General features: G+C 44.1%; 2 protein-coding genes across 2 annotated transcripts; one reads left to right on the forward strand and one right to left on the reverse strand.

The window, feature by feature from the left end:
• The first annotated feature begins 4,243 nt into the window (after positions 1–4,243).
• si:dkey-160o24.3 (N-acetyllactosaminide beta-1,3-N-acetylglucosaminyltransferase 2) lies at positions 4,244–7,536 on the forward strand. The gene is made up of 2 exons (XM_063189267.1): positions 4,244–4,343; positions 5,412–7,536. Exons 1-2 carry the CDS (start codon positions 4,245–4,247, stop codon positions 6,954–6,956), a joined length of 1,644 nt encoding a protein of 547 aa, XP_063045337.1. The 5' UTR covers position 4,244; the 3' UTR covers positions 6,957–7,536.
• Positions 7,537–9,343: 1,807 nt separating this feature from the next.
• Positions 9,344–13,084, reverse strand: eif1ad (eukaryotic translation initiation factor 1A domain containing). Its single transcript, XM_063188237.1, has 4 exons — positions 12,998–13,084; positions 12,662–12,770; positions 10,501–10,609; positions 9,344–9,596 (listed from the first exon to the last, which is right to left on the reverse strand). Exons 1-4 carry the CDS (start codon positions 13,082–13,084, stop codon positions 9,344–9,346), a joined length of 558 nt encoding a protein of 185 aa, XP_063044307.1.
• Between the last annotated feature and the right edge of the window lie 1,746 nt (positions 13,085–14,830).

Here is a 14,830-nt window from a genome sequence, read left to right on the forward strand (position 1 = left end):
TCACTTCATTTATTGGCTTCAAGTGAACACGTTGGAATTTATGTCTTTCATGTCACTCATAGTGTTCCCATAGAGACAGAGGTAAGCAGAAGTCCTTTGCGGGCGGTGCTTACTAGCCCTTGCCCAGGTCTTCAGGGTTTAGAAGTGCGTCTGTTGGTCTGTCTGTGTGTGTCAGTTAGTCTGTCTGTATCCTGTTACAAAGAGGCACCTGGAAGAAAGAAAGTGAGAGTGCATGCACGTTTGAGTTTTGCTTTTTTTTTTTTTGGCTGACGTCCGTTTTTTCCTGTGCGTTAGTCCTGTGACAGAGGTAGTGCAAAAGATGTGTGTGGGTTGTGGGTGTGCATGTGTATTACAACAAGTATAGGTGTTGTTACTGATGACTAGGTGTCGGTCGGGTGACGTGCTATTGTATGTAACCTGCGTGTGTTCACGTGCATTTGTGCGTATGTATCTGTAATACCCATGTGGCAGGGTGGTGTTTCTTTCCATGGGTCATATGTTAGCAAAGATACTGTGCCAAAAGTTTTGTCTGAACAACATCGTATGGCATGTTGATCTAGGAAAACAGATGGGATTAAGCACATGGCTGGCAGGTAGTGATGTTGTGTGCTCGTGTCAGACATTAATCTTCCATTTGAACAAAAGAACAAACACTTCCTTTCTCATTCTTTTATGATGCAGTGCTGCCTATTTGCACCTCTGAGTTGGCACGTGTGTGTGTGTGTGTGAGGGAGAGGAGAGACAGAGAGAGGGGGGTATGTGTCAGTATTCACACCATTATGATGCATTGCTATGTGTGCTATGTCTGCATGTGTGTGTGTGCAACTGTTTGTTTAAGGCAAAGGCTGAGAACAGTTGGGTGTCACCTAGCGACATAAGCATATGTAATATGACTCTCTGTCTCTGTCAGTAGATAAACACTGTGTGTGTGTGTGTGTGTGTGTGTGTGTGCGTGCGTGCGTGCGACACCTAGAGGGAATGTGTATGTATGTACTCATGTCATTGTTATGCATTAGACCCATATCTGGTGTGACCAGCTCCACTCTGCTACACTTAAGGCACCCCATACGCTCCAACACCGAAAGCCCCAGTCTGGTGAAGATCCGCAGCCCTGCAAGACCTACTGTATTCCAGCTGCTCTCTCTCTCTCTCTCTCTCTCTCTCTCTCTCTCTCTCTCTCTCTCTCTCTCTCTCTCCCAGCTCCCATCACTGACCCCTGACCTCTTCTCCTTGACCTCCCATGACTGAAAGCAGGTGAGGGGGGGGCGAGGCAAGAGGAGGGGGCGACTAATCCAGCCTGACTTCATCCCTTCTCCCCTAGAAAGCAACTAAGTGTGAGTGGTGTCGTTATTATTCGTGTTATTAGGTCTCTGAGTGCCAGCACTGAACAGAAACAGCGATGGATCAAAAGTGGGGGTCAGTTGTCAACTGGGGTTCTCCTGCTCTTCTCCTCCTCCTCTTCCAACACCCCCCACCCCCCCCCCCCCCCAACACCACCACACCCATGCTTCCAAAGGCAGCAGCTCTAGCCGCTCTGTGTCTCAGGACTTCTCATGCAGAACTACATCACCTATACCGTATGCCCCCTGCTCTCCTCTGCTCTGCTTATCACTTCTCACCTACTATCTTGCCCCTCCCCCCAGTCACCACTTAAGGTATGGGATTGTTTGAAAAGGGTTGGACAGGTTTTGCGACTCAAGCTATTCATGTTTGTGAATGTTTGTGCAACAGTGTATTACGCAGACTTCTTAAATGTGTTTGACTGTAGGGGTTAATTTGCCAAGGTTTCCACTCTCTCTCTTCCATCGTCCCGCTACTCATATCCCCTACACTGTTTTTTTCTTTAGACGTCTGTCTCTCTTCCATTCTCTCTCTCTCTCTATCTCTCTCTCAATCTCTGTCGGCACAAGTCTGTATGCGGTCTGCTCTGTTCTGTCTGGCTAGTTTGGAAAATGCAAAATGTAAACAGAAAATACAGTTTTGTGATTAAAAAAAATTGCAAACATGATAGTGATGCATAAGAACAGGATATGAATAAGCTTTTTGAGTTATGTTTGAGTTAAAGTGCCCCTTCAAGCAACTGTCCTTGACATACGTAGTATGCACACACACACACACACACACACACACACACACACACACACACACACACACACACACACACACACACACACACACACACACACACACACACACACACACACACACACACACACACACACACACACATACAATGCCAGGAAAAATGCAGAAGTATGCAAACATACCTCTTGTTGTCAGAATTGCATCTCCCTCTGTTCCTCCTTCTCATGTGGCACACAAACATCTTCCTGAAATCCATTGTCCATTTGCTTTAACTAGCAAAACAAAACAAAGGCTTTTCTCTGATGCACACCTTTTTTTTTTTTTTTTACCTAGGATGGTTTTTTATTGTTTTTTAATATATTTTTTTGGATCTTCCTCTCCCTCTCCTCTCACGTTCTGTTGCCCACAGCTGTGTCCCATAGGGGTGGTCCCCACTCCCCCTCCCCTCCCCTCCCCTCTCCTCCCATCCCCTCTCTGGCCCTGCGGGCTTCGCGGGCACATTCTGTTGCCCTCCTCCTGTTCTCTTTGCATGTAGTAGTGGCAGATAGAGGGTGCATGAATCCAGCAGCATCTGTTTCCAAGTGTAGTCTTCATTTTTCACATTCAGCAATAAATTCCCTATTTTTTTTCATGTCCATCCTTGACTTGGAATATGCTAGAAGTTTTTTGCAAGTTTTCTCAAGAAAAAAAATGAACTTGGAAAAAAAATCTAAACAAAAAAACTTGTTAATATAAGAAGAGAAAATAAAACTTTATTCCTACCATTTTGAAAAAGTTAATTACTTTTGTCATCTGTGTGATGAAGGCAAGTATCTACCTTTCAATAACTCTGTGTGTGTGTGTGTGTGTGTGTGTGTGTGTGTGTGTGTGTGTGTGTGTGTGTGTGTGTGTGTGTGTGTGTGTGTGTGTGTGTGTGTGTGTGTGTGTGTGTGTGTGTGTGTGTGATCAAAATGGCCATATACTGCAAACCAAAATTTTAAACCTATTGTGCCACCATTTTAACATATCGAGAGCAGAGCGGGATTTTGCAAAGCTTTGATTTTCTAGGGGCGTTTGATGCATCCTACAGGGCATGTTACCTTCCTGTCACACTGGTCCCTTCAGGGCACCGGCGCTGCCCCCTTACACAGGTGAGGCATAAATGCAGTTTCGTTGCGATTACTGTTCAGTGGTTTGCTGTGCGTGACTCTGGCAGTAGTGCTTTTTGCTGACTGGTTAGGATTCTACCTATAGGTCTATATGAACATGTGTCAACGGAGCAGACAGACCTGTGCAAATTAAAATGACGTATGGGGGCCGGTTCAGGGTGCCATATCGACCATAGTTGATTTCAGATAAGGCCGTCACAGTCTGTATCAGATAACTTTCCAATGCACCAGGCTGACGTCTGATGGATATGCATGTACAGCACATTCTGTCATTTAAATTGTGTGTGCTCCAGTGAACTGAACCCAACAAGACAGTTTGAGTTCCAGTGTCTTCGTCATAGCACTTTCAAATCACTTCTGTGAAATGGGCCTTAACATCAGTTGACCTTTACTATGTTTGAGAGGAAATTGGGATGCTTTAAAAATTTCACAAAAAAAAGTCTCAGGGGAACCATCTTAGAATAGACCTGAATCATCAAGGTCTTTTTCATCAATCTTATATGTGACTACATTATTTATGAGAGGATATTTTACTCAACCATTTCTTTTTAAAATATAAATATGCACTAATGCACTAATATCTAATACTCTTATTTCTCTGTATTGCTCTAATACATGTGGAAGACAAATCTGTCATTTCAAGTGCTGGGGTTTGGGTTCAGTGGCAAAAAAAGGAACATTGTGATATCTCTGAAGCAGGGAACACTGATGGGGCACATGGCATTGGACCTTTGAAAAAGATTGGAGGAAGTAGACCTAGGCTAGATTAATTAAACAGGCAACCTTATCCATGAAGAACATCAATCATTAAGCTATTTTATAGCCAGAGGCGGATCAAAAAGCCCTTATTAGATAGGCTACATGCAGTGGCGAGCAGGTCCATTATCATAAACACGCTGAGAGATACAGACAAGCCATCCTAGTTTGCGAAGGCGTGGCCACTAGTGGCAATGACAATTCTACCTGGTTTACCTGTTTGTTGCGCACACGCGATGAAACCTGCTTGAAAGGATGCGCATCTGCATTCCAAAGAAAATCCGCGACTATGGTTTTGAAAAGCTCAGTTCTGTCTGCCGATGGAAGACGTCGGACTGGGACGAGGATACGACGGTAAGTAAGGAGCTCCTAAGTGTGTGCGTGTGTGTGAGAGTGAGGAGTCGGCTGGCTATTAACAGGGGCCATGATCTCTAGTTCTAGACCAACCACCGGTCTTTCAAACTCTTGCTTTAAAGAGAATCATCACCATATGAACACTGCCCATTCAGCTCATGTCAGGCGCTTCTTCAAAAGCAATATAAAATAGTTTAAAAGCGAGGCATCACGTCAAAGAAGGTAGGCTACTTGGCTACTATGGCTTCAAGTTCTGAACTGACTGGCCAATGGACTAACCTATAGCCGCAGACGTTTTGGATTGCTGACAGACATCAGAACTGGGGGATTTGTGCGTAATCTTGGTCTATTAAGATGTGTAGAGACAAACGTTGGCAGAGTCAGAGACAGCATAATTCCTTTCAATTGAAGAGGGAGGCAGGCTACAACGTTGTACATTTTATTGGATTATTAGGCCACCTGGGAATCAACTTTTTCTTATTTTTGATAACCATTTAACTTTTTTGATGAACCCTAAAGTACCTACTTAACCTGAAAAATCTACTGTCTACAAACAAAACGTGCGTTATTTTCAGATATTTCTGGCAACAGTTTCGTAGCTGTAACAACAGCTTACAGTGTCCTGTCAGCATTTGTGGAAGGCATGACAACACACCTCTCTGCGTATCCTCCTGTTGTTTTAAGTTGTCACATGTAGAGTGATATGCACGTATTTACCACATCACACCACACTCCTGAAACATTTTTTTAAGAGTGACAGACGAACAGAGAATGTCCCTATGGTCTGCCACTTAACCCATAGGACAGCAGTGGATTCCTGACACATAGTGAAATTGAGCTGTGGCATTAGTGCTAAGGCCTACTTGTAGTCAAGCATGTTTGAATTCAACTGATTTTTTTCTTAAATATGCTGAGGTTTTGAAGACATATTTTGCCTGGTTATGTTGACAATTTCCCATTATAGGCCTACTGTCTCCATAATCTTTAATTTTGGAATCATTACATGAACACACAAACCCTGCCTTCAGTTCTGACCCCTAAAACTCTGTCCTGTTTTTTCCTCTTCAGAGCATGTCCTGGGTGCGCAGAATAATATTCAAAGTATGCCGTTTTCGCCGTTGCCTATGCTGCGCCTGCGCACCCATCCTCCTGATGATGTGTCTCGGCGTCTACGTAACAATCGCCGTCTGCTTGTCCATGGCCCCATCAAGGGTCTCTGAACAGCTCAGGAGAACCAAGGAGAGCTATGCTATGACTCAGAACACTGTAGATGGAAAGTTCACTGCTCCGGGACTGAGGAGTGGACCTGAGCATGCGGCCCTCCCTAAGACCTTTTGGAGGAGCAAATTGGAAGCCAACAACACCGGGCTGTGGAACCGGCTTCAGTATAAGATGGATCTGCTTCACAGCTCTGTCTTGAACTCAGGAAAGAGTAAATGGCAACGCTTTAGGCACCGCCGAAAGCTCATCCCCATGCTGACCAAAATACCAGGAAGCAAATGCGTTATTAGCCAGGAGTCGCTTGAAAAGGCCCTGCCAGACTTCCAGACACTGCCCTTCCATGTCAGAGAGTTCATTCCCAGGATGCTGTGCCAGGACTTCCCCCTCATCTTAGACCAGCCTGGCTTATGCCAGACAGGGCCTGGGAAGGCCAACAGCTCCAGTCCCTTCCTGCTGCTGGCCATCAAGAGCCAGGACGAGAACTACGAGCAGCGCAGGGTGATCAGGGACACCTGGGGCAAAACGGGGCAGATGAGGGGCATGAAGGGCAGAGGAGGGCTGGTGCGCAGGGTTTTCCTGCTGGCCAAGAGCGGCGTGCGGCCCAACCGCACCCAGGAGGAGCTGCTGCAAGTGGAGAACAAGCAGCACGGCGACCTGCTGCGCTGGGACTTCAAGGACACCTTCTTCAACCTGACCCTGAAGGACGTGCTGTTCTGGCGCTGGCTGGCCCACCGCTGCCCGCACGCCCAATTTGTCTTCAAGGGCGACGACGACGTCTTCCTGCGGACTCCCGCGCTGCTGGACTACCTGCGGGAGGCAGTGGCGAAGGAGGAAGAGAAGGCCACCGCAGGACTGAAGCACGACCGGAGCCTAAATGACTTCTTAGTGGGGGACGTGATTGCCCTAGCTCAGCCTATTCGCGAAAAAGACAACAAGTACTACATTCCCGAGAGTCTGTACTCGGGCACTTACCCCACGTATGCGGGTGGCGGTGGGGTGGTGTACTCAGGAGCACTGGCCATGCGCCTGCAAGCGATGTCGGAGAGGGTCCGTCCGTACCCCATCGACGACGTGTACGTGGGCATGTGCCTGGAGAGGCTAGGGGTGATCCCAAAGCACGAGCCGGCCTTCCTCACGTTCGACTTCCCTGAGGGCGAGGAGGAGCACCACTGTGCCTATCACAGCATCCTGCTTGTCCACAAGCGTAGCCCCGAGGTGGTGAGGAGACTGTGGGCCCAGGTGCTCGACCCTCCCCCCGAATGCCGAAACACCAGCCTACGACTGGAGCCCACGCCAAAGCCACCAGCTTCTGAAGAGAAAGCAGAGGATGCTCCGAAAGTCAAAGTGGAAATTGTTAAAAAGGATGAATTAGATATCATGGACTTGATGTGAGGGTCGAGGAGAAGCTTGGTGGTTGTCTTTGAGGCCATCCAAGCCATCAAATGACATTTGGACAGACTTGAAGAAGGGATGTTGGCCTTGGATTACTCTGAGGGCTCACCGACATAGAATATGTTAATACAGAACACTTTATGTTTAATACCAAATAAGTGGTTTCGCCAATCAGGGTTTCACTTTACAATCTAGGACACTTAACTTTGAGGAATACCCTATGTGTGTATGGATACTGTGTACTGTCACAGTGCCTGACTTGGCTCTCTAGACTGTGCATGAGTTAAGCCAATAATGGCTTGGAATACAGTGGAAAAGTAGCTTGAGTTACTTTGCCCTCACTTACGTGTGTGTGTGTGTGTGTGTGTGTGTGTGTGTGTGTGTGTGTGTGTGTGTGTGTGTGTGTGTGTGTGTGTGTGTGTGTGTGTGAGTGTGTGAGAGAGAAAACTGTGAAGCTTTTTACGTTTTGTTTTGTATTGTTTTGTCATAAAAGATGTGTTTATAACCCAGTATTTGTAATGAATATTCAAATGCAGAACTTCAAATTAAATTATTGCTATTCATATACCGGTACACACAATGCAGCAATTCACTCTCTTCCCCTGTCTTGGCATGATTCACTTTGTACCATAGGAAGGTGGAGAATGCGCGCACATCAGTAGTACAGGTGCTGGACAAAATAGAGTAACTGAAATAAATGATGGAAGTCCGCAACACTGTTAATGCTCCCAGTGACCGGTAGCATTAACAGTGTTGCGGACTTCCATCATTTATTTCACTTTGTACCATAGCCTTTACATACAAGAACTGTACATATTGAATGATGTCAAGAAAGCACACTTTGTTTTGCCAGACCAACCAGTGTCACCAGTTCAGAAAGTGTGGTTAAAGCCCCTCAAGCTCTCTAACCTGTGTTTTTTTTAATCTGCGACAACTGAAGGGGGCGGGGCACGACTCAAAACTACTTGTTCTCTGGACTTTGTTCATGACGTACGTTGGCGTCATGACACGTTTGTTTTACAGGCAAAGTCCTCAAAGGCACAATTACTCTCTGATGGGGAAACGAAACTGGTCTTTATTGTAAATGGTAAATGGATAATGGACTGCATTTTATATAGCGCCTTTTCACTCCTTCGAGTATTCAAAGTGGTTTACATTGTATGCCTCACATTCACCCATTCACACTGAAATATAGGGCCTACACACCGGTGGCAGTGGCTGCCACACAGGGTACCACCCTGCCACCAGGAGTACTTTGTAGTTAAGTATCTTGCTCAAGGACACATCGATGGGGTCAGGCAGAGCGGGGCTCAAACCTGCAGCCTTCTGGTTGCTTAAAGGCTTTTCTACCACCTCAACCACCACCGGCCCACACACAGCAGTTAAAATGGTGGTCGCTGATTATTTTGGGACTACAGAAGTTGGGGTGATAACCCAACAGAAAACATGCCTATTCGCACAGACAGTGTGTGTCGCAATGTCATGAAGACTAATGACTGTTAGTGTCTCCCACACCTTTCTGATATTACAAAAAGAAAGTAGGTTAGCAGAGGAAAATTTGCTGTGGTCAAAGGCAAATATTTATTCAACATCATATTTACAGGAATTATAACAGTTCACCTTTTCAGGTAATCCATTTCCAGTCGCATATCATCTCAGAATTGTTTCAACCTCTTGGAATGGATTATGATTGATCAAAATAGCAATGTCACTTCCATTGATTGTGGACTTATTCAGGAGAAATGGGCCTCTGATCTATACACTCAATGAGATACATCAGTTTTCCCTCAAACATGTTTTCGTGAGCAAAAAGATGTCATCCATGACTCACAACACACCACTGGGGGAAAATAAACCCTGGAGGCAAAACAGTTGTAAGCCACCAGGACAAACCTGCTACAGCAAGGAGGGGCTTTCTGAATGAGGACTAACCTGCTGCACAAGTTTACTGTATAGCAACTCATGCAAGCGCACAGATCTTTGGTTCCCCGTCCTATTATAGAGGACTAGACAAAGGAAATTGTAGCCAGCAGTGTAAATCCACTAGACATCATTGAGAGCCAAAGAGCGTCAATTATTGGTGGGGACATATTAAAGCTCAGTCCAACGAGTCCTTGTCTCATGTTTTGCTGTAATGCAGTCTTCTTTATCAGGCTTTATCTTGCATGTCATTTGTTGTTTAATGTTCCTGGAGGTCCATTTGTGGGTAGCCTGTTTGCGCTACAAAACGATGCTCTGGAAGTTCATGTTCGTTGTCCAGTCTCTGTTTCATAAATCACTCAATACATTTGGTATTTTGAACAGACACTGAGATGTTATGTTCAAGAACATACACCACATGGTCTTTGCGTTTGTTTGCATGAGTGTTGTTACCACGAACACTCCCATTACACACTCTTTTCAGCACCCTCCTCCTCCTCCTCTTCGTCTTCATCACCATCCTCGTCGTCGTCTTCATCCTCTTCACTCTCAGTGTAGTGATAGTTGTTGCGATTGGTGTTGACAAAGAGGTCACTGTCGTCCTCCTCAGACTCACTGTTGTCGCCACACTCCTCTTCCTCCTCTCCCTTGTCCTCGCCTTTTTGCTGCTCTCCGTCCTTTCTCTCCTCTGACAATCGGTTTTCCCGGAAGCCTTCAGGCCTGTGAGACAAAATAACATGTTCATATAAGCAAGAGTGTGCACATCCCACCTCTCTGAGGCCAGGTGCAGGACAAAGGCGCGTCTAATAGAGGAAAAGAGTAGAAGTCCGCACACTGTGGCTCTGCTTTGAAAATGTATTCAGGTCATACAACGTTTCGACCCAACAGGGTCTTCATCAGGCATGTGATGCCTGATGCCTGATGAAGACCCTGTTGGGTCGAAACGTTGTATGGCCTGAAGACATTTTCAAAGCGGAGCCACAGTGTGCGGACTTCTACTCTTTTCCACAAAATACCATGTTGTAACTGGCTGAGCTCTGAATGATCCACATGACACAATTAAGTGTTCCTCCGATGACCATTCAACAGCAGTGCAACGCCATTGCTAAAACTCTGAGAAATATTTGAGCCATTTTGTTTTTCAAGGCCAGAAAATAGAAACCTCTTAAGTAGATGAGCATAGTTTCTGATCAGTGAATTCACAATATAAAAATAATGCCTTTCATTATTTCACTTTCACAGTAAATTCAAATTCTTTTCAATTTTATTTCATTTGGACTCATTTCTAATCTGTTAACATATTCAATTTGCATTTGCCAGGAGTTATCATTTGCTGGGATACTTGTAAATGTGTCCACAGAATCCTCTCTCAGCCTGGTCATTGGGCACTTTTCATGTGGTGTCAGGCAGCTTATAACACTTTCAGAAATTGTCTGGTATAATGTTGACAAGACCTAATTCAAGTGCTTATGGGGATTTCCCGTGCGGGCAAGTGAACAAAGCAAATGGAATGTTGACGTGTGTCGTTAAAAAAAAAAAAAAAAAGGTCAGTCGTTGAAAAAAAACAAACAAAACAAAAAACCAAATGAATGGGTCTGGCATGAGAACATGATTCATCACTCACCACATTCCCAGCTTCTGTAGATAATGGATGTGATCCCTGTAGAGGATGGCACTGATCTCTCCTTTCACCTTATCTCCCTCCTCAATCGGATCCACGATCACAAAGTCGCCTGCAGACAGACACATGCACAGGCACAACAGACATCATTTTTTTTTAGAACAAAAGAAGTCGGATTGCAATTATTGAAAACTCAAGACAAATACAATGTTATGTTATTTGACTGAACTAACACATCATGATTCCTGACATGGAACACTGCCATTTCTGATACTTGCACACAGCTCAACGCTCACCAATGTTTGTTTAATCACTTTTAGTGTTCAAGTTCCCCAAGCGCACAAAACCATGTTAACATAGAACTATTTAGTCGTGGGCTCTATGAGGAAGTAGACACATGATTATCAGGATGACCTACAACAACCTTATTTGATTAACAGTTGAGAACTCTGTTACAGTAACATTAATTAATCATTAACTTATCAGTAAATGAAACTGCATTTTTTACATTGTATGGCTCAGAAAAATTAGAACAGTACCAGTAGAATTTGCCTAGTCTTGTCATACCCTTGTAATTATTGCATTTCCCGTTTTTCCCATTATTTCAATGAAATAAATCTCAATTATTATGTCAACACAAATTGGCATGGAACATGGACAACATGTTTACCAGGCAATCTTGTGATATTTAAAAACATGCAAATTCCTTGTTTTTTCCTTGCTAACTTGTATCTCTTTTTTACAACTGTCCACAAAAACATGGAGCAACAGCTCTAGTTACGTGTAAAAAAAGGGCCCAAACGCATAAAAATCTATGCATTTACAAAAATGTCCATATCCATGTGAGCAGGATCATCCTAGCTTTTCTCCAATACGTCACTACGGCCATAAATAAAAGGATGTACAGTATATTTGTCACACGCGTAGGGATAGTGGATGAAAACATGCAGAACATTTTCGCGAAGGTGGTGCCACCATACTTGATGAGCCCATAGAGAAAGCATGGCACAATCCGTGAGAAGCTGAACGTCTTTCAACTTTTTGACAGAGGCGTGGCATTTACGGAGCGCATGCAGAGCCGCAATTCAGTACAGCGGCGTGTGTGACCTCAGCCACTGTAAAGTGAATGGGAAAACAGCGCGTCATAGCTAACGGACGCATGTGTGTGACGAGGAGGTTGAGGGTGTAGTGGAAAATGGTATGAATCGGGGCAGGCACGGAACAGGTGACATCAGTTTCTGCAGCACAGTTGTGGGAGGTTTGGGCGGGATCTATGCTGTATAAGGTGTTGCGCAGTCATGAGGTCATCAGCCATGAGGTGTGTTCAGAGGGCTGGGTGCTATGCAGTGAGTGTGTTTTTGTCAAGATGGGGACTCAGTCTTGTTTTTGAGGAGAGGGTGAGGGCCGGGGGACTTGGGATGGTATGTTAAGATAAGAAGAGGAATTTAACTGGAGATATGTGAGACTGGTGAAACTAGTGGCAAGTGTGTGTGTGTGTGTGTGTGTGTGTGTGTGTGTGTGTGTGTGTGTGTGTGTGTGTGTGTGTGTGTGTGTGTGAGATTGCAAATGCTTTGTAGTCATGATAAACCCATTCACATAGGAGCACCATCCCTCCTCCCTAATCTACTCTCTTAACCCGCTCCTCTTCTCTGTCTGGACTTTACATTGCAACTGTTAGTATCAAGACCAGGGCATGGTCACCAACAATCAGCTCTTAGAACTCATGCAGCTGATGTAAAGCGCATCATATCTGGTGTGGCATCTATCTATTGTCATCTGAAATCAGGAATCAGATCCGCAGCCAACCAACCATGGCTGCCTGGCTGTCAATAGCCTGTCAAGTTGTAAGGTCAGTGATGGCTGACCCCTTCATGAGTGCAAGATCCCAAAGAACAAAATCCTGTTTCTACAGACAATTACTTATTCTCAAACAGCTTCTTCAATAGTATTTCCGCTATTTTTATTGACATTTAACACATAATAGGCGACCGAATTATCATTATTAAATTGGCACCATATCATTATTATCTGTGTTAGAAACCAGAAGCATGGTAACCAATACTACTATGCTACTATCCATATAATGTTGAATATAAGGATGATAAATGAATTATTAATAGGCAAAGCAAACATAAATGAAGAACTGACACCAAGGTAGGCCTACCTCGCTTGATCCAGATGTTCTTGCGGAACTTAGTGGGCATGCTCACCAGATACCTTTCGCCCTCTGATGTAGCAGCCTCGTGGAGGTTGTTACCAGGGCTACCAACAACCTGGCAAGATAGACAGACAGCCTCATGAAGTCATTTCAGCAACTGCATTTCACATTTAAAGACGTGTCTCTTTGCACATTATCAGAATGTCAAAGCAAGGTGATCGTGACACAAATTAATGAAATCTATTGGATTCATGGGGCTTACATCATTCATGAAAAAACTATTTACACACGCACGCGCGCGCACACGCACACAGTTTGTTTAGTTCTATATCTTGTTCTCACCCTTACGATCTGTTGATTGTCAGTCGGAGTGACATAGTCTCCGAGCACCTCCTTGAAAACATGTTTGCGTTTAGTGGCTTGGGACATGCTTGGTTTCTCAGTTCGCCTCCAGCTGTGACAGGAATGGGGACAGTTAAAATACTGATGATCATTCGTGAAATGATGACGATGGGAGATGATATCTAAAAATCTCGATAGCAAACTAGCACATTAACATTTCGGAATGACTATCAATCTTTTGCTTGTTTGACACAGGACGATGTGTACGCGTGCTCTATTCCAACAACATATATGCGACTGTTTTTTCTTTTGTACCTGTACTAAATTGTAAACTAAATGAAGCGTTACCACAGCCCCTTTAGACTTCCTACACAATCTACTTACTTTTTCCACGAACGCCACGGATTGTGATATTACAAATTAGTAGATGTCCATCAGTTCATGATAGTAAGGCATAATATTAACACGTCGCTGACAATTACATAACACTGAAAGGAAATCTAGTTGTGTCGCATCTGGCGACATGGTTGGTGGCTAACAGCTAATGTAGAAATAAATTGACAAGGCTAGTCTTGTGCCGTTCACATATGCATCGCACACACACCTTGATAATGTGGTTGAAATAGAGATGGAAGTGGCAGTTTGACTTTCAATCGATGGTACATAGAGTAGGAATTTAAAAACTGATAAAGACTGCTGAGTGCAGCTCGAAAAAATCCGGCGGAATGTACACACGTGTTTTACTTCCTGTTTGTTAGCAGGATTTATGGCAGAGCCGCATTCTGGGTAATGTAGTCCGCCCCTCTGTGACAGCCTATTAGTTTCCTCCAGACTCTTTATCTATTCCTGATATTGATAAATATCCTAAACAACAACAACAACCACATAACAATAACATCAATAATAATAATAATAATAACAATAATAATAATAATAATAATAATAATAATAATAATAATAATAATAATAATAATAAACAACCTGCAGGTGGATGTTTGTCATGGATGAGCTGAGAGAAAGAGCTGATGAGCAAATCAGCGCTCACATTCAGGGAATAATGAATGAGAAGGATGGTAGCTGACAAGTTCCATTGTTTGAAAGTTTGCATGTTCATTTGATAATTGTAGTCTACAAATAGCCTACCGAGCAGGGCTTGACACTGGCACCTGCAAACCAGCCAAATGCTGGTAAAACTTGGCTGTGGCTGGTAACAATTTCAGTGTCATAGGCAATTTGGCAGGTAGCTTATTCTATGGTATGACATATCAGAATACCTATGTCTCGAGGGCCGTTTGCGGCCCTTCAGGCTGTTTTATCTGGCCCCCGATGTAATTTTAATGTTATGCAGCTTCACATGAAATATGACATATTTTGTAATAGAATCTTAGAAAATACATTTGCTATACAATTAAGTTATATTCAGGGTGCCTTGAGAAGGTAGGGTCTGTTTCAAAGGGGGTCGCCTTCAACATAGGCCTAAAGTGCAGGGTGAAATCCTGGCTTGTGTTCATAGAACGGCCCTTGGAGGACTTTTACGGCCCTCGGATGAATTTGAAGTGGCCCCTCGAATGTAAAAGGTTCCCCACCCCTGTGCACTCATCTTCTTGCTTTAGCACCTCATCTTCTGAGGTTAGATGTACAGCGTCATGATAAAGAGAAAAAAAAGAGAAAAAACTTTGTGGCAGTGGCAAGCAAGCAAGTTAAAAGTTAATGTCAAGCCCTGCTACCGAGCATACAAAACATAGGCTACAACTGTTTTTAAACCTTCCCACTATATTTCGAGGGTAAAAGAAGCCTAGAGGCAGAATGTGTGTAAAATGATTAAAAAAGAAG

This window comes from Engraulis encrasicolus, chromosome 22 (genome assembly GCF_034702125.1).
Source record: "Engraulis encrasicolus isolate BLACKSEA-1 chromosome 22, IST_EnEncr_1.0, whole genome shotgun sequence".
Taxonomy (NCBI): Eukaryota; Metazoa; Chordata; class Actinopteri; order Clupeiformes; family Engraulidae; genus Engraulis; species Engraulis encrasicolus.